Source organism: Pleurodeles waltl, chromosome 10, assembly GCF_031143425.1.
Source record: "Pleurodeles waltl isolate 20211129_DDA chromosome 10, aPleWal1.hap1.20221129, whole genome shotgun sequence".
Classification (NCBI taxonomy): domain Eukaryota; kingdom Metazoa; phylum Chordata; class Amphibia; order Caudata; family Salamandridae; genus Pleurodeles; species Pleurodeles waltl.
In genome coordinates this window covers 693,938,723-693,957,088 of record NC_090449.1, presented here as the reverse complement: position 1 = coordinate 693,957,088, position 18,366 = coordinate 693,938,723, and the positions used below count along the sequence as shown (strand labels likewise).

At 39.7% G+C, this 18,366-nt stretch overlaps 1 protein-coding gene across 5 annotated transcripts in view; it reads right to left on the bottom strand.

Annotated features, from left to right (window-relative positions):
• Nucleotides 1–18,366, bottom strand: part of PFKP (phosphofructokinase, platelet) — a 248,576-nt gene that overhangs the window by 168,666 nt on the left and 61,544 nt on the right. For all 5 annotated transcript variants that reach the window (XM_069211197.1, XM_069211198.1, XM_069211201.1 and 2 more), the window contains exons 4-5: nucleotides 14,164–14,353; nucleotides 12,887–13,052 (exon numbers count right to left, since the gene is read on the bottom strand). In XM_069211197.1, coding sequence (XP_069067298.1) covers nucleotides 12,887–13,052; nucleotides 14,164–14,353 — 356 coding nt within the window. The remainder of the gene's footprint in view (nucleotides 1–12,886; nucleotides 13,053–14,163; nucleotides 14,354–18,366) is intronic.

Here is an 18,366-nt window from a genome sequence, read left to right as displayed (position 1 = left end):
ACTACTAAAGTATTACAAAATGCTATTTACATAGTGACATGAAGAGGTGTATGCTTCTGCCTCGCCTATCTTTTATGTGAAGAGAACTCCACCCAGACTACAGAAATCCCCTAACAAGTAAGTATGCATTTTAGGAGTAAATGTGGGAGGGATGGGAGAGAGGGTGGAAAATGGGGAATTCTTACTAGTAAAGGGGAGCAGCTAAGAGAGGAGTAAGGAAGCTTTAAGGTAGGGCTACGAAGCAGTTTAATGAGGGACATGCACCTATTACAAAAGAGAAAGCGTAATGCTGTTCACAAACGGCACTTCTATCGTTTTTACAGCCAAAAGAGACCCAAAATAAATGTAAATGAACTCCAACTCAGAGCAGGAATTAGTCCAACACCACACCTGGCCAACCACTGATACTACAACACACTCTCACAGAATATAATGAAGGTAGGGGCTTAAAATATTTTTGTAACTTTCTGGAAACATAAATAAATTGTATTTAATATTTAATAAGTGTCTACAAATATGGAATAATCATTAGTTATGTTAAAATATTTTATTAACCATTTTAAATGTAGAAATTAGTATAGCATTAATATGTATTAAAAATTATTAAATTGCTGCTAACTAATTCTGTATATAACTTTGAATCATTTTAAATACATATGAAAAATATATTTTAGGTCAGACTTTTTTGATATAGGCTTCAGAAAAAAAACATATTTCAATTTACTATATTCAAAATAATGTTCTTTTCAATTTAATTTTCATATAAAATTGAATCAATAATGCTGCAACATGATATTATATTATTCTACATAAACAATACAAAACATAAAATAACATTAATATTTAACTTAAAAAAATGTCATCTAATTGCTTTTTTAAAAGTATAATAAACTTTTAAACTTTTCTCTGTAGTAGGAAATAAGGCTTTTTGGCGTGGTCAGGACAGATTCTTTTGCCTTTTGTTCAACTCTATATTTTGGCTGGCTTTAAAACCACAGCACCTATTGTGCCATCTATTACTCTAGCAATACAAACATGACCTAAGGCCTACCACTGTAGCCTGACAATAGCAGTGTAACAACTGCAATGCGACCTGTCAAAATAAATTCTTTTGGTCAAAATCTTTCTTTTAAATATTAATAAGCCACCTATATGACGATCTGGTAGCCCACAAGGCAGGGTGCATAGTATTTAAAAGTAGGACATGCAGAAATGTAATGTTAAATGTCCTTACAATAACTAGCACGCAAAAGCTATTTTCACCTTCGCTGGCCTAGTTGCTTTATGTAGAAAACCAGTGTACACATTAAAATGCCAATTCTATATATGAGGAATAGGGCCAACTAGAAAAATAAATAAATGACAGTTTTTATAGCTACTGTAAATCTAATTCAATGGTGGAGTCAGAATTGTAACAAATATTAAGGAAAAGTAACTTTTAGAAATTTACCTTTTTCCTGCATGAAGCTCCAGGAGACTAATTTGCATTAATTCTCCAATTTCTCCAGGCTTGTACGTGACCTGATTAAGGTGCGCATGAAGTGTGAAATTCTTCCCAGGAACTAAACAATAGGTCACTGTGATTGACAGGTCCATCTGAATGGCAGAGATGATTCCTTTAATACTCAGCAGAAGGGACCGGCTGTGTCTAGTCTATTGACAGCACAATATCAATCCCTGCTTGATGGGTCCACATGTAACCCTTAGTAGGGAGAGAACAGGATGCCAAGACAATTCTTGTGGATCCACAGTCTGGTTGGTGAAGGATTCTACTTTTGTGCTACCAGACTTCTACCTCTGGATTTACTTCTGTCTCTGGGTTTATTTTGGGTACAGTGGCTGCCTCAAACAGGATTTTAGTGTTAGATGTGAAGGACTCTAGAATTACCAAAATACAATCTCCATACACCCCCCGCACTCAAAGCCCAAGTTAAGTGTTGACAGTGGCTTTTGTCATCTTGAAAATGCCCAAAGTGGGTAGGGTTAGGACTGGGAACTTTTACCCTACAGGTTAGAGCATCCCCAGGAGTCATTCCCACCCACTAGCTGGTGCCAGGCAAAAATGTGGCATTTACAGGCACCATGTTTAGAACACTGCTATCACTGAGGAAGAACAGAAGAGGTATAGACCTTTTATCTGCAACCTGAGAGGAGCCCTGAAAGACTGGACCTGCTTTCTCTAGTACCCGGGACAAAGAAGTGGGCTCCAAAACTATAAATGTCTCACATGAGGTTGTAGGAGGCTTTAGAAGTGTATTATTGTGGTGGATTGGGACTTGAACAACTAAAGTAAAAACGTAGAACCTTTGACTGGGAGGAACCTGGTTTGTTTAGCCAAACCATGCGCCACTGCAGTCAGAGTCAAATTGTGCCTAGTTTCTGGTCCATCGCAACTGTTGATTATCATTACTGTTTTGTGCTTCTTGGCTCTCTTCCTACTTAAAACTTTAAAAAATAATATATCTCGTGTTTCCTTTATTGTGTTTTTGTGTACTTTTGGTGTCATTTTGTTTATTGAATTTTACTCTATTTTTCTAATTCGGTTTGGGATTTTTTATTGTTTTGCATTTTGACTTTATACTGTTTTGTAACTCCATAAACACTTTAAATATTGTCCTAAATTACGACTGTCTGGCAGTGTCGAAACCACATGGGGGTTGGGCTCACCTTAATTTAATAACTTTAAGGGATCACCCAGGCAAGAGCTATATGTTTTCCATAAGATGGGTAGTTACCCACCCCAAATAATAGACAAAATGCATACACCTACTTTCTTATATGGGGATCTCCCCCCCGATTGTAGAGATATCCGCCAAGTGCTGGGATGTCAAATACAGTTGTGAAGTCACTACAGGTAGTAACTTTACAGTCGTATTTGTCATTTTCATTGACACTACACCACATTTCAAGGGATGAGGACACTTTCGAAAAACGTTACACTCAGGAATGGTGAATAGAAAAAAGCAGTGAAGTTCCTTAAAAGTAAGAGTAAATTTACTTGTAATAAATATACACATGTAGATTTGCCTTTGTGAATAGGTGTCAGAGGTTTACTTTTTGGGAGGAATCCACTTAATGAACAAAGGGTGTTTGAGGATCTATATAACCGTTACTCGTAAACAGATATGTGATGTTGGTGTTTAAATTTGTGAACAACACTGGCCCTATCACAGAGATTTGCGATGTTGGTATTGGAATTTGTCAGCTATATTAGCTGTGTCACATAAACTGATAACTGTTAACGTAGCTGCATTTGTCGACTGTAAAGCTACTGCCAGAATCTGAATCTGCAAGCTAAGCTGCACAAAAGGTATATAGAATTATAGGTCTTAACAGTGGATAAGGAATACGTTTTTCCCGGATGGATTCTCAGTGACATCAAACAGAAAAGAGAAAGTACCCAAATAGGACGCTTTTTTCTTGCCTTAGGGTTCGCACATTTTTAGCACTTTTAGCTCATCCGATATTACGCCCAAAACTGGCTGGTTTCTGTTTTGAGATTTCAAATATTCTCTCCCATCCAGTACTAAGCACATTTTCCATGCATTTAGTGGATTCCTTTTCACTTACATGGAAAGTATTAATGGGTATTTATTTGTTTGTCGGTCTAAATGATTCTGCTTTTTCCGGTTAGCATTACAGGGTGTGGGTACATACAGTTCAGTAGATTAGGCCAGAGAAAAATGGAGGGCAACTAAATGCCTTTGTCTGGCCGCACAGCTTCTGTTCCTTTATGCCCAGTATACTTGAAGTGCTGCCAACATGTTAAGTATTTTGATACACGATTAAATATTTGACAAAGTGAGAAATACTTTTAGGCTGCCAACAGCAGGACGCTAAAACCACACTGGCTAGACACAGAGACAAGTACAGTGGAAACTAGTTCCACAAGCTACGCACGGAGGAGGGGGCGGGGGTTTAGAGGGAGCAGTAGGAAAAAATGCGAGGAAACTTCTCAGCGTCAAATCCTAACCATCAGAAAAAGTAAGGACGAAGTTCATGTTTTTTTATGCGAAAAATATGTCTACATTGTTGTCACATATTTTGAAAAATCACATGTGTAATTAACAAAAAAAAACTGTATCACAAAATCGTATAAGACCAGAACGCATTGCCAGTGGGTGTGACAAATTCAAATCACATCTTTCAATGAATCTGATAAGAAGATAAACTGTCGGCAATGTAGTGGTGTGTCATTTATTTCTTGAGATAACATGAACTTAATCAAGTATTTGAAATAGGTTATTCGTATTTAATGATACATGTTGGCAAACAGACGGTTCAAAAACTAACGCACATTGTTTTTCTTACAAATGTATTAATTTTTGTATTTTTTCCACATCAATAAAGGGTACCTAACGGATAGGTTGAGCTGATTTTTTAGTTCTGTCATTGTAATTATTCTGTGTGCAATTTTTATAGCTCTCCTCCATGTTGTGAAAATATATATTTTGAGCATGTTTGTCCATCTAATGACTGATTGTGGAACGATGTAGGGCTTTCCACTTTTTAAGCCTTGTACCAACGACCTGGGCCTATCGAAAACACAATATGTCATTATCTAGCGTGGATAGGAGAACCCAAGCATCTGGCATAGGATGCATTTTGTATCTTTTCCTAGTTCACCTAATATTCGAAGATCCTGTCATTAAATTATGTTGCAACCAAATCACTGGCTACAATATCAGTAACTAATTTGAAATTGAGCAGAACCAATTTATAAGTGAAAAAAGCAAGTCACAAAATAAGGATCTGAGGAGTGAGTAGTGATAAAAAGATAGCAAGTGTGACTGTTAAGAGTCAGAGGCTGATAAGAACTTGCTGAAATAATAGCCACAGGGAATATGTAAGAAGATCAGAAGCGCATAGATGGAGTTATGCCGCGCTCTATGGCCAGTAGAACAAGGTTCGCAGCTCACCCAGCTGGATGTCATGAAGTTAGGGCCATGACTATTTACAGAACATTGGGCTATACATAATTCTTTATAAGCAACCTTTATCTATTAGGGAACCAGTGCAGCTTTTTCAAGCGATAAAGAATTGGAACCTTGTATCTACATGCCAATAGAAGGTGGGAAGCAGTATTTAGCACCACCTGAAAGTGAGGTATTCTATATTTGGGGGGAACCATGTACAAAGAGTTACCATAGCCTAATCTAGACGTGGTAAAAGCTCAAATCACGTTACTTCTCAGGAATTCTGGAAGCAGAATAACTGTGTTAATGATTGTATACAAAGCAGCACATCAAGCATTCACTGCTTTAGTTACTGTACAACTTAAAATTAGTTTGCAATCAAGATACAAACACAAATTACACAGAAAGGACCAACTGGGAAAAAGTGCTCATGTCACACTGCTGGAATCTTAAATATAAGAGGTGTTTCGAAACTCGAATCACAAGCATCTCGGTTTTATCTGCACTATATTCCAGGGGATTCTTGGTCATTCATCTAAAAACATTTAAATCCCATGTGATATGGCACTTCACCTTCTCACGCAACAAAGTAGATACAGCAAAGCATTAGTCGCCTTCACTGCGCATATATAAGCCATCAAGAAGATCCACAGATGCTCCAACTTCAATTTCATTTACAAAGGAAACATCCAGATTCAATTTCCAGGTGCAATGGTAAACTATGCTTCGTCATATACTGTAAATGCTTTATTGGTTTGTGAAATGATGCTGCCTTCCTGGATGTCAATCTACAGATACCAACACTGTGTCCTAGTAGGTGAGATTGCAACACAAATACCCCCAAACACTCATGACTTTAATCTACTATCCACAAACGACAGCGGAAATTCTCTAAGCGTGTGACTCATGATAAGGTACCAAAATCCAATCAACAAGAAACAGTGCAGGACGAATAAGTCAGATGTCTGTACATCATGGACTAATGAGATGTTTAAACAACAATTCATGCACCTACATCAGGGTATATGAAGAAGCCAAAACCACTCAATTAACTAAGAGGACTTGCTGCAGTTCTGTCTCATGTCCTACAGTGTGTGTATCAACAGAGGACACCCTACCCACAGACAACCCCCAAATCAGGGCAAAAACAACGACCACTGAAGGCACAGAGTGGTCAGGTTGCCCCAACAACACCAAGAACTGAAAAGGCTCTCATGTGCCTGGTTCCTTCACACACCCCTGCATTGGCTGGCTGACATACTGTTGGAAATTACCCTCTTTTGCTTGGAATTCCCCCAGATTTATGCCTTGATGGGCTTTTATTGCCCTTTGAATTCTGTGCATTTTACCCCAGCTAACCAGTGGTAAAGTGCTCTGCTACCCCTTTAAACAAGGGAACTTGGTATACACTTGATTGGCATATTTAACTTACCTATACTCCCCTAGTCTATGGCACAAAGTACACCCAGTGTATGTGTGTTAAATGTCACTAGTGGGCTGCAGCATCAATTGTGCCACCCAGTGCAGTGACAGAGCAAATCCGTCTCGAGGTCTACCATTGTAGCCTAGCTGTACAGTTTTAAAATTGCCATTTCAATGTGTCAAAATAAACCCTTTTGACAGGCTTAAACTTTCCATTTAAATATGTGTAATTCACCCATGATAGGCTTTAGTGCCATTAGGCAGGGTGAATTCTATTTAAAGGTAGGACATGTAACAAAGTTACATGTCCTTCCAGTGGAAAAGTCTAAAAGCTGTTTTCACTGTAGCAAGATAGGCTGCATCCAGAGGACAACACTGGATTGCATTATGTTTAGATTATTACAAGCAATAATGCTGCACGTGGGTTGCTAGCTGCTAGGAAAATATTTTGAGGACTCTTAATAGGAATTCAAAATCCAATTTAATGGTAAAGTTGGATTTTGTGAAACTGTTAGGAAAAATACACTTTAAGAAACACCTTTCACCTGCCTAAAGCCTCTGGGGGCCTTTTTGTGACTATTTCAACCCTCACCTGCTGGCTCCCCCGTGGTGAGGTATGAATTGTATTTAGGATAGGAACAAAGGGCCTTGGGTGTAGGGAGGTGTTGTTCTTCCGTTGACAGGATGGCTCTGCCCAAAACCTCCATTAGCTTCAAAGGATGCCTAATTTGTCACTGGCAGATGTAGCTCATGTCTAGGCCTGCCCTCGAACTGTACTGCTAGTCATGTTGGCACCAATCCTAGTGTGAGGGGGAGCTACCCCAGAATTGAGTGACTTCAGGGGTTGGGTTGCCCATTTCCATAGCATCACATCTGACCAAGGTAAAGGAGGTTCTGCCATGTTGGATTCAGGGAGTGAGGACTTTAATAGTAAAACACACAGGCAGTGCTGAAAAAAATGGTAGGCTCACTACTAGGAGCTTTTACCCCATTAGTTTGGGAGTGGCCAGGAGTTTCCCTCACCCACAGGCTGGCACTGGGCTTTGTAGGATCACCAGTACCTTCCTCAGAACACAGCAGGATCTGAGGAGGATTTAGAAGAGGGCTTCACTTTGTCTGAAGTCATGAGAAGACTAAACCTTCTCTCATTGTACCCAGGATGCCAAAAATAACTCTAAGAGTCATAGGCCTGACTACCTGTTTGAACTACAAGGGCACAACAACCTTCAAAAGGTCTTTGTCCTGCTTTCTCAGCTGACCAGTTGCAACTGGATCTGCCCTGGACCCTGCTGCTGGCCTCTGCTGGCGTGTCTTGACCCCCCTCCCCCAAGTGTTGCTCCAAGGTCTTGGACCACTGGTGGATATCAAAGTGAACTTCTCCTGCCTATTGCTAAAACCTTCGATTTAGAAACGTTTTGCCAACTTTTTGACCCGAGAACCAATGGGGCACAGGGACCAACCTGTCAACCAACCTGAGAGAAGGTTCCCTACTGCAGTGCCAAACATTCCCTTGGCTCCCGGTACCTTCCTCTCCACAGCAGCAAATCCTTTTCAGTAGCATCTTTTGATGCCAGAATCTGTTGACATCTAGTCCTTTTCAGCTGCAGCTTGAAGCTTTCCTCTGCTTATGTGCCACAAACTTTTTTGAGTCCAAAACCAAAAAGCTTCACTGGAGTCACAATTAAAGTAGATCCAACTAACGGAGAGGACCTCCTGGGTGTAAAATGTGAACTTCTCCCTCTTGGAGCTTTTCACAACCAAAACAACAGCTTCACTGAGATATTGTCCTCCGTATCTGTTGACATCAAGCTTTGCTTGGCTGCAGCCTGCTGCTTCTTCCAGCTGACGACTTTCAACTCCCAAAAAAAGTTTCTAAGTCAGAAGGTAAGCCTTCCAACCAGGATGAACGTGGTTCCTGTATGTGACCTGTGCTCTTTTGTGTTCAGAAGCAACTTTAACCTTCTTACCGGTCAAGTGCAATCAGATGATTGCAGTTGGCATGTCACACTTTCGTAGCACTATTTTTTAGTTTGAACGTTAAAAGTGTGTAACTCTGCTTCTACTGATTGGATTTTTGTCATTTTTGTGTCAATTAATTTTTTTAAAGATTCTCTATTATTTGTTTGGGATTTTTCTTCTGTTGTGTTTTGGGTTTATTACTGTTTAAATACTGCATAAATACTTTACGCGTTGCCTCTAAGTAAAGCCTGTCTGTTTTATGCCATAGCTTCCTAGGGGTTGAGCTCAGGTTTATTTAGTTACTTTACTGTTTCACCCTGACAAAGATTGTGATTATTAATTGAGATGGGTACTTATCCAACCCCAAACTAATAACCCAGTCTCTTGCACATCCACACTGCAAGTCTAAGGTTGACACGGGTATCATTGCTTAATTTGTAACTAAAAATATGCCGGTGCCCAAAGCTCTCCTCTTAAACATGCGGCTGCTGCAATTAAATGTGCGATCACGGAATACTGAGGCAGCATAATCCTGAAGCCATCTTGAGCCTCTTCAATCCATTTAAAGCCTCTACCTGCCCCTTTGGCTCACTCAGGCAGCTTTCTGCTTTCTACCATTGTGACTTTTTTACATTTTTCTCTTCCTCCGTCTTTCCCATATGTCTTTTGCTCACAGCAAATGCTTGAGGCAGAAGAATAAGTGCCGGCCTTAAAAAAAAAAAAGTGCTGGTGCTCTGCACTGGAAACAACGAGCACAAATTAAGTACTGACGGGTATGTAAGAGCTTTAGTACAACTGCAGGGAGCAGTGGGAACTTTCATGGGTCTCTTGCCTACCAGCAAAAAGATGCAAGCATATAGATGTCCTTCATGCAAGAGACTTTGGGTACTCCATCTATCTCACTAACTCCCTTGCTGTTGCCTATATATTTATATATAGGAGGATGAGGGCAGTGTTGCAAAAAGTGGGAGAGGCCTGTGGTCTCTGCTCAGCTCACCGGCATTAAAGGTGCTCTGAATTAACTATCACAGTGTTGCAATGCAGTCGAATTCTTTTTTCAACCTAATTGTCACCTCTTAGTTGCCTTTGTTCTCTTTTGTCAATGTGTTTGTTATTTTCTGCAAAGGTCCTTGCTCCAGCGTATTAGTGTACCATCAGCACTGTTTCATTTTCCAATGCTGTTCTGTACCTGATCTTCTCTTAAGCCAGATTTCCTCTTCCCCTACTCCATATTGCTCATTCAGCTGTCAAAAGGCAGATGCAGAGTCCCATTGGACTGCTCCAACCAGCCAATACAGAAATTGTGGCAGATGGCAGTAGAATGAAGCTGATAGAGCCTTCTCTCTACAAACTCAAGCATCCCTAACAGACCACGATCTGGAATAGCGCAAAGCCCCAAGATACCCTTGCCAACAGACTGACTACTTATTGTGTGCTATCAGGGTCATGGCGATAACACAGGACTAGACCTCTTACTCAGTCCAATTCTAGGAGCTGAAAGTCTAGTTAATATGTCTACCGAGATTGCAATTTTGGGCTTGCGTACGGTTAGTATTTCTAACTGGATATCATGGCCAAGAACTTCATAATAATGTTTAGTTAATGGAAAATCTATGTTCAATTTGTAAACCTCACAACTATGCAATGTTGTTTGATAGCTACAATGATGTAAATGTTTTTAATCTAATATGGATACGTGCATCAAGGTTTCCCTATGTAAAGCAATATGCCATGTGCATATGTTTAGTTATTGTATACCATTTGTATGGGTACGTAACCCTTTTGGAAACTGGGGGCCTTAATGGTTCTGGGGTATCTGTTGATCAGTCAAAATTTTATTTTTAGTTGTGGTTCATATTATTTAGAGGTCAGTCATATTGGATAGTGGACAGCACGATTAGAATTGGCTTCTGCATTGTTTAGTGGCCAGATAAGTCCTCTTATGGGTCTATATGGTGCATTACATGCATGGATGTGCATAGCAAAGGAGTTGTGGTTATCTGTTTCTGGTTTACACAGTTAGACATTTTTCTTTATCCAAAAAGTACCTCCAAGCCTAATGGCACAGAGGTGCTCTCCAGGAAAAAAGTAGGTAAACAAAAATAAAAATGAATACACATTATTGAATTGAATAAATATTGACAAAAACGGTAGCTTGGAGGCCATGATAAAGAGAATACAAAGTCAAACAATAAAAAACAAGTTGAAGTACAGGGGTTGGCTTAAACATAGTTGCATTTTCTATACAGGTTGATTAAGTGTTACTGAAGAGATAGAGTACCAGGGCTTTTGATAGCAGTGAAAGAGTAGATGCCAATTTGAATGTAGGTAGAACAAAGCTGCTGGAAAGAGAGTTCAGCATTATGGAATCAGAGAATGTCTTTCCAGAGATCCCTTCTATTGGCCACTCTAGAAACACCAGACGATAATGATGTAGTGCAGCCCCTCCTACATTCCATTGCTTGGATTTGTGTGGTGTTATATTTTGTGGCATGTTGGGACATTATTTGTCTTATGTGCATTAATGACGTCCATTTTGGAGTGGTAAATTTAAGTTGATGTTTGATAGGTAGACGTTTAACTAATAACATGGCTTAGAGCTGTGTTATTTACTTGATGGTGTTACAAGCTATGCACCTTTTTGCAGTGAAAAGTACTGTATATCTTGATATTGATGTGTCAATTAAGTGAAAACATTCTTGGCTTGTGTTGTGTGTATGTTAGTGCCAGGAGTTCTGTGTAACATTTACTGTTGATGTAGTTCCAAGTATGGATATAATTTGATATGGATGTGCAACTGAGGTGTCAAATGCTTAAGCAATTGAATGGTCTCAAGCCACATTGTGGGTGTGATGGAGCCAGGACAGGTGTCTCGTGTGTACTGTTGGTCTAGGGTCAGACATGAATACAGACTGATATGAATATGTGCTGTTGTGGTGGCTAGTATTTTGCAGACTACAGGGCTTGGAGCAATGTAGTGTGCATGATGGTGTCAGGTTGCTTTTAATGTTTTTCATTGGAGTAAGGAGAGGTGTGAATTTAATTGAAATGGAATGTTATTGGAGTGGCAATCGGAGTTGTGTTCAAAGTATATTGGTGATGCACAGCCATACATTTGTTCAGGGAATTGTCATTGATTAATGTCAGAGTTTACTGGTGGCAATGTAAATCTGTTAATTATTGGGTGCTGAGTGGCCATGTGGGAGAAAATAACATACATAGGCGTTCCATAACAATAATTAAGTTAGGATTAGGGCATTAACTTTGTTTATCAGCAGTTCTATACCATTCATAACTACTGTTTTTGCAATTTCAATATAACAGTTTAGGTTCTACAATTTACCAATGGAAAGGATGGGCTACATAAATCTGCACAAGTTTTGAGAACGGTACCAACATTTACATTTATCACCAACAAGGTCTTTGAAATGTATTTAGAGTTTTGTGGAAGTAGAACACCTGCCAAAAACTGGCTGATGCCTCGTCTGTCTTACCGAAAGTACAACCTTTATGGGCCTGATTGGACATCAGCCAATTTCGGACAGGTTGAGTGCATCCAGCAAACTCTATATAATCCCCTTTATTTACTCTCACTGGAGCAAAAACCTTCCAATTGGTGCAAAATATGCATTTCTGCACCAGTCTGTGAAAATGATGGAGCAAAATGGCTTCCCATGGAGTCAAATTCATGTTAAATAGCACCAGTTTTTAATCAGATATCAGTGACAGTGAAGTAAATTAACCTCATTTTCTGTAACTTCAAGGCAGAGACATATATTTGACTGTTGTAATGCAAACAGAAAAACCTGCATCAGGACCATATGTGTACAAACACCAAATTCCTTTTTACACACAAACCCACACACATATGATCAATGTAATTCCAAAATGAAAGGGAGGGTTTCAGCCACTTATTTTTTATTTCGATTTCCAAGAGGAGCCTGACCTTTTACAAAGACATCTGCTCATAAAGTCATTAAAACAATCTGTGCAAAATCGGTGTAAATTGTTCTCATGGATACAAATATTTTGATTATTTATAATCTACAAAAATTTATGATGATGAAGATGATGATGGTGGTGGTAATAATAATAATAATAATAATAATCATAATAATCATAATACTAATGCTACTACTACTAATCATAATAATTTGTATTATTATTATTATTATAATAATTATTATTATTATTATTATTTATATGATTTGTAAAGTGCATGGCTCCTTGCAATAAAACGGCCAAGTGCTAGGATTCTATTGCATGAGGGCTACTCTGGCTAAAAAAAGACTATTGAAATGTAGCGCATTAATTTAAAAATGCCATGTTTTCAGTTGTTTTCTGAAAAATGCTTCAGAGAGACGTTTCTGCAAGCTGGGCAGCATGCTTCTACAGATCTTTTGGGCAAAATATCCAAAGGCGTGACCACAAATAGTAGCCTTGTGAATCCAGGGAACCACTGACAACAGAGAATCACAGTACTTTCAAAAAAGGATAAAATACATTCTCAGAACTGAAGGTTTTGTCAGAAAAATTTGCCTATCAGATATTGTAGATAGCACTGGCTTGGTCTGAACCTTCATCTTTACCTTTGTGCAGTAGTCATGATAGCATCCACTACTTCGATGATTCTGTGCAAGGCTGAGTCAGTTCCGATTGTCATGTCAGTTCCACAGAAGTCATTATCAATAGATCCCACCATTCCCACAATGTTAATATGACAGTATTTCTCTGCAGCAGATTGTTCTATTTTGCCTGTAAAAATAAAAACATTAATTATCAGTAAACGTTTAAGATGCCACAAAATGTACGTTATTTTATTTATAAAATAAAATGGGGCTGATACAGCAAAAAAGAGGTTGGTCAAGATAGCATGACATTTCTGTTCAGTACTGTGGATAATGTTTACCACAGTTCACTGGAGCCCCTCCCCCTGGATTGTTTTTTGCTAGTGATGTCTGAAAAAATATGACGTTCAAATCAGGGGCGAACCACTGGATTCACAGAAACTCTGTGGGCATATTTATACGCCACTAGCGCCACCTTGCACCACATTTGTGGCATTTATTTTGACGCAAAAGTGGCGTAAAGGTGGCATTTCCCACATGCCATATTTACAAAGTGGTGCAATGCTTGCCAGGCATAATATAAGCAAGGGGGGCGTTTCCCTGTTAAGGGAACCGAAACAAAATGGTGCAATTAAATCTAAGAGATTTCCTTGTGCCATTTATTTCGGCACTTTTAACGCCTGCTCAGAGCAGGCGCTAAAAGATGGCATAACAACAGGAGCAGCACCAACATTTTGGTGCTACTCCTGCAGAGAACATCAATAGAGTCATAAATAATGACGCTATTGCCCCCTACCCTGTGCCATGGTGTGCCGTATTTCAATACAGCGCACACATTGTGGCGGTAGGGAGGGGCACTAAGGGGTGCAAGGAAAGTGGCGCTGCACTAGGTGCCCTGAAATCTTTTAATAATGTTATGGTTGACCAGATGGTCAAATACTACAAAGAGGCTGAGAAGGATTCCTTGCCACACCTCAGTCAGTACCCACTTCTAAAAATTCCCCAATGCATCCTTTTATCATAATGCATTGTGATAGAGCAGTGCAGGAATGAACGACTACCGAATTAACTGCGCTGAGTGATGATGTCTTACCACCAAACCAACACTTATCATTAAACCATAGATTTGAATCTCCACATGAAGATTTGAAGTGTATCTGTAGTTCAAAGGCAGAACATTTCAACACATCACCCACAGATTAATTTGTGGCTGCTTTGTAGAACTACCTAGATTCAAAAAGCAATTACAAGCATATTCTCTGGTATTCAACAGTGTCCCCTGTGAGTTGAATACTTACCACTTTGCACCAGTTCATCAAGTAGTCCCTTCCACTCCTCACGGAAGAGGTTGGCTCCTGTCAAACTACCATCCCCACCAATCACACAGAGATTTGTGATGCCACGCTGAACCAGGTTACATGCTGCCAGCAGGCGACCTTCACGGGTGCGAAATGCCTTGCATCGGGCACTGCCAATGACTGTCCCACCCTAAACAAGAATTGCAAGCAAAGTAAGTCTATTGCATTCCAACTACGCAAAACTTTGAAGATTGTAGGAATGAGAGAAATTGCATTTTAATTGTACATGTTTAACATATTATTCCATACTTAAGAAAATAAATGTTTACTCCTGAAAGTGGAGTGATTTGCCTAAAAAACTCAAGATAAGGCAAAGAGTACCACCACATGACTGTCAATCTGTAATCTCAAGGAAAAGAAACAAAACTCCAAAGTATCCCATAACATCCAAAATATATCTGACGACTGCTGTGCACGCAATAAAACCTTACTATTGTATGTGCCCAGGACCGTGATTTTTTTTGTTTAATAAATATAACTATTTTTTCAAATCAACATCAAAAGCTTCTAACTACTTAATTGACAGATGATTGCATTATCCAACTTAAAGGCACCCAATTTATTGTGAAGACATTGGCCTGATGTGGCCCTTCCAGGTTTCTAACGTTTGGTCTTTATAAGTTAAACAGAACCATATAGCAAAAAATTAACACAAGCATGTATTTTGCTGGCTAATACATTAATATATAAAATATACATTTGTAGCAAATTGTTGAATAATAAAGTTGATACTTTCGACAGATCATTGGGAGAAAAGCTACGCATCACAATGATGTAGCCTCAATAATTTCATGTTAGTGGGCAGCTTCGACTCTTTGATTTTCCTCCAAAAGTATTCGAGAAACAAACACGTATGCAGAAAAGGCCGAGGCTCCATATCGAAAAGATACACCATGGGTCTGATTAAAATTCTAGCAGTCTTCAGACAGCCAGGGTGGCAGTGGCGGTCTGACCGCCACCAAAGTGGTGGTCCAGCTGCTTTGGCAGCGGTCTGACTGCCACATTATGACCATGGCGGTTGTGGTGCAGTGGGACAGCCAGCACCACCAGTTCTCCTCCACAGGAGGGACTGGCGGTCCTGGTGGCCCTAATCCACGAGGGCCTCGCTGCAAGCAGTGCCACGATGGGGATTATGACCCCCCCTCTCTGCCAGCTTTTACATGGCGGTAGAACTGCCCTGTAAAGGCTGGTGGAGACGATGTGCAGGGTGCCCCAGGGAAGACTCTGCATTGCCCATGCACTTGGCATGGGCAGTGCAGGGACCCCATGGGCAGTTCTGTCACGATATTTACTATCTGCTTTGCAGAAAGTGAACATCACGGCGGGTGCTGGTGCGCTCTACAAACTACAGCGTTGCTGCCGGCTTTATTATGAGTCGGCGTCAATGCTGTAGGCCGTTCCTCGCTGGGCCAGCGGGGAACTCTTAATGGGGCCTGTGGGAAGGCGGCCGCGCTGGCGGCACCCTGACCCCTGGACATGGGTGTTTGGTGAAAACCGTCCACTGAAGTCATAATCAGGCCCTACATCTCCAAAGTGATAAAAAACGATTTGTATTGCTTTGTGAATATTTTCTCCTACTGGCTCTTACGGAGTACAGCTGAACAGCTCAAAGAACTGCACTATTAGCAGTAAGATCATAAAATCGTTTGTTTAAAGGGTATATTTACTTGGGTGACTAATAATTCTTTTCTACATTGGCAATATTATTATTTTTATATTTTGAATAAATTATAACTTTTGCTAACAACTTGTTATTATCATGAGTGGAATATGATACTGCCATGAAAAGTTGGACCTTAAGGAATGAGCCTTCATAATACCATTTAGGATTTTTATTTTATATCGTCTTTTGAATTACGGGGCTTTATTGAAAACAAGTTAGCTCTAACCAGGTTTGTTTCATCACCATTACTCAATTGAGAGTAGGTTACCATTATATTTTCTACCCTGAATCGTGAACAGTAAGGTTGAGACTCGCCAGTTAATATATATTTTATTTTCCTTGTGCATAATGCCATAGTCTTTTTGTTCATGGTGATACACTAAAAAGCCCTAACAACCCACTGATTAGGTAAAATAGATTGACCCAGTTTAGCACAGAGTCATATTTAGAACACTCTGATTGGTAAAACTAATAATACTTCCAGGCACATCATTATGTTCCATGCATATGCCACTCTTCTTTAAGGGCAGTGTGCTTCCCGTATGGAAACGTTTAATAGTGCAAACATGTTCAGGGTGCAGTAAAAACCAAAAAGAGTATCCAGTAAAAGAGCCTATTGAGTACTTCAGTCAGGAAATGCTTGCAAATAAGGTAGTATTTTGCCAAGAGGAAATAAGCCAGGTCCAAGCAATTCACAGTTGTCCCCAGATGTACCGTTTCCTAGTCTGACTAAACTGTACAACCCAAGATTCCAAGATAGTAAAACTCTGAAATTTCAAGTATTCAAGAAAAAGAACGTCTTTTCTAAAGACAGTAAGCTGGCCATATCAAAGTAGACTTCTGACTTGTTGAATGTGCAACTGACTACTGGCCCAATATATCTTATCAAAATCTGTCACCCTTGGGGGCATATTTACAAGGCCCTAGCTCCACCAAAGGGTCACTTTTTGGATGCTCCAGTGGCACAGTGTCACGGCCCATATATTTACATGACCACGCAAAGCCACCTTGTGTGGCTTTTCATGGCCTTGTAAATATGGCCCCCTTTCACACATTACTCTGTGTGAAAGGGACATTCCATGGGTGTCACAGTGGGTGTTTCCATGCAACAAACTAGGAATCTGATGCATTTCCAGATTTACAAGGATGGGAATGTGTCAGATCCCCATGCCTCCCCAAGGGTGGCGTAAAAGTGACACAACAAGGAGAAATATCCTCATTTTTCCTAATGTTTTCCTCTTTTTATGTGTGCTGTATTCTGCAGCACACACAGAAGGAGGAAAACACCATTAATGATTGTTTATGTACAGGAGGGTGTCCCTTCCTGCACATAAACAATCATCTCTGCAATGCAGGCACCCTTGCACCAGGGTGCTAGGGTGCCTGCGTTGGCGCTAGGCTGCCAATTGCGTCCCAGCGCTGAGGAAAGTATAGGGATGCGTCGGACTGTTGTAGATATGATGCATCCCTGCACTTCTTTAATGGCGCAGCAAGATGGCTTGCCGCACCGGGCTGCATCATTATTTTGTAAATATGCCCCTTGGTTCGGAGTGGTCCAAAGTTCTGTGACATTATACATTTCAGGAACAACTCAACAAATATGTGGATTAGCAAGAATGCATAAAAGACACTTGTAGTTATGTAGAATCAATGTTCTCCCTTAAGAGACTGAGGGAGTAAAAAAGTCCTATGAGTTGAATGCAGTTTAGGACGGTCATGACTCTCTCTATGTTTGTCTGCATTTCTGTTATAATGCTGTGTGGGCTCCTACAGTGTGCAAGAGAGCCTACAATACAGAAACCTATCATCTAGAAATGAGAAAACACCAGATAACGTATTTCTTTAGACATCACTGTATAAAACAGAATCAAACTAATTTATGGACAACATAAGACATGCTAGGAGCTATCTTCTATTAGAAAAGCTAGGTTCACTTTGATTTGTACTGGATTTCCCTGGACACAACAGTGACAATTTCTTGGACAGACATACGTTACATTACAAATATTTCAATGAGTTATTTTACTTTCACCAATAACAAAAAAACACTTGTAACATTCTAGAGTTGTGACTATGGAATCATTTTTTGCATAACTTTGCAACTGCACCAGGAGTATAGTTAGTTGGCTTAACCAAGTTCCTACAGGTATGTAGAATGCTCTTGCTGAATAGCTCGCATAAAATAGGAGCCTACGACCAATCCTTTCAAAAATGTTATCAGTTTTGCTTAATAATGGACAAGCCAATAAAACATATTCTACAGCCACTCTTTGAAGTATGGCTAAATAGTGACATCTATGAGAAAAGGGTAAAAGTTGTTATGGAAGATGTTAATACTATTACCACTCTCAAGAGATGCATTGGCTAATGTGCTCACCTAATGCACTTCTTTAACTAACAATAGTTCTCCAAAAAGAACTGATATTGTATCCATAGTGACACCATCCATAATGTCAAGGTAATATGCAATGGCTTTAGTA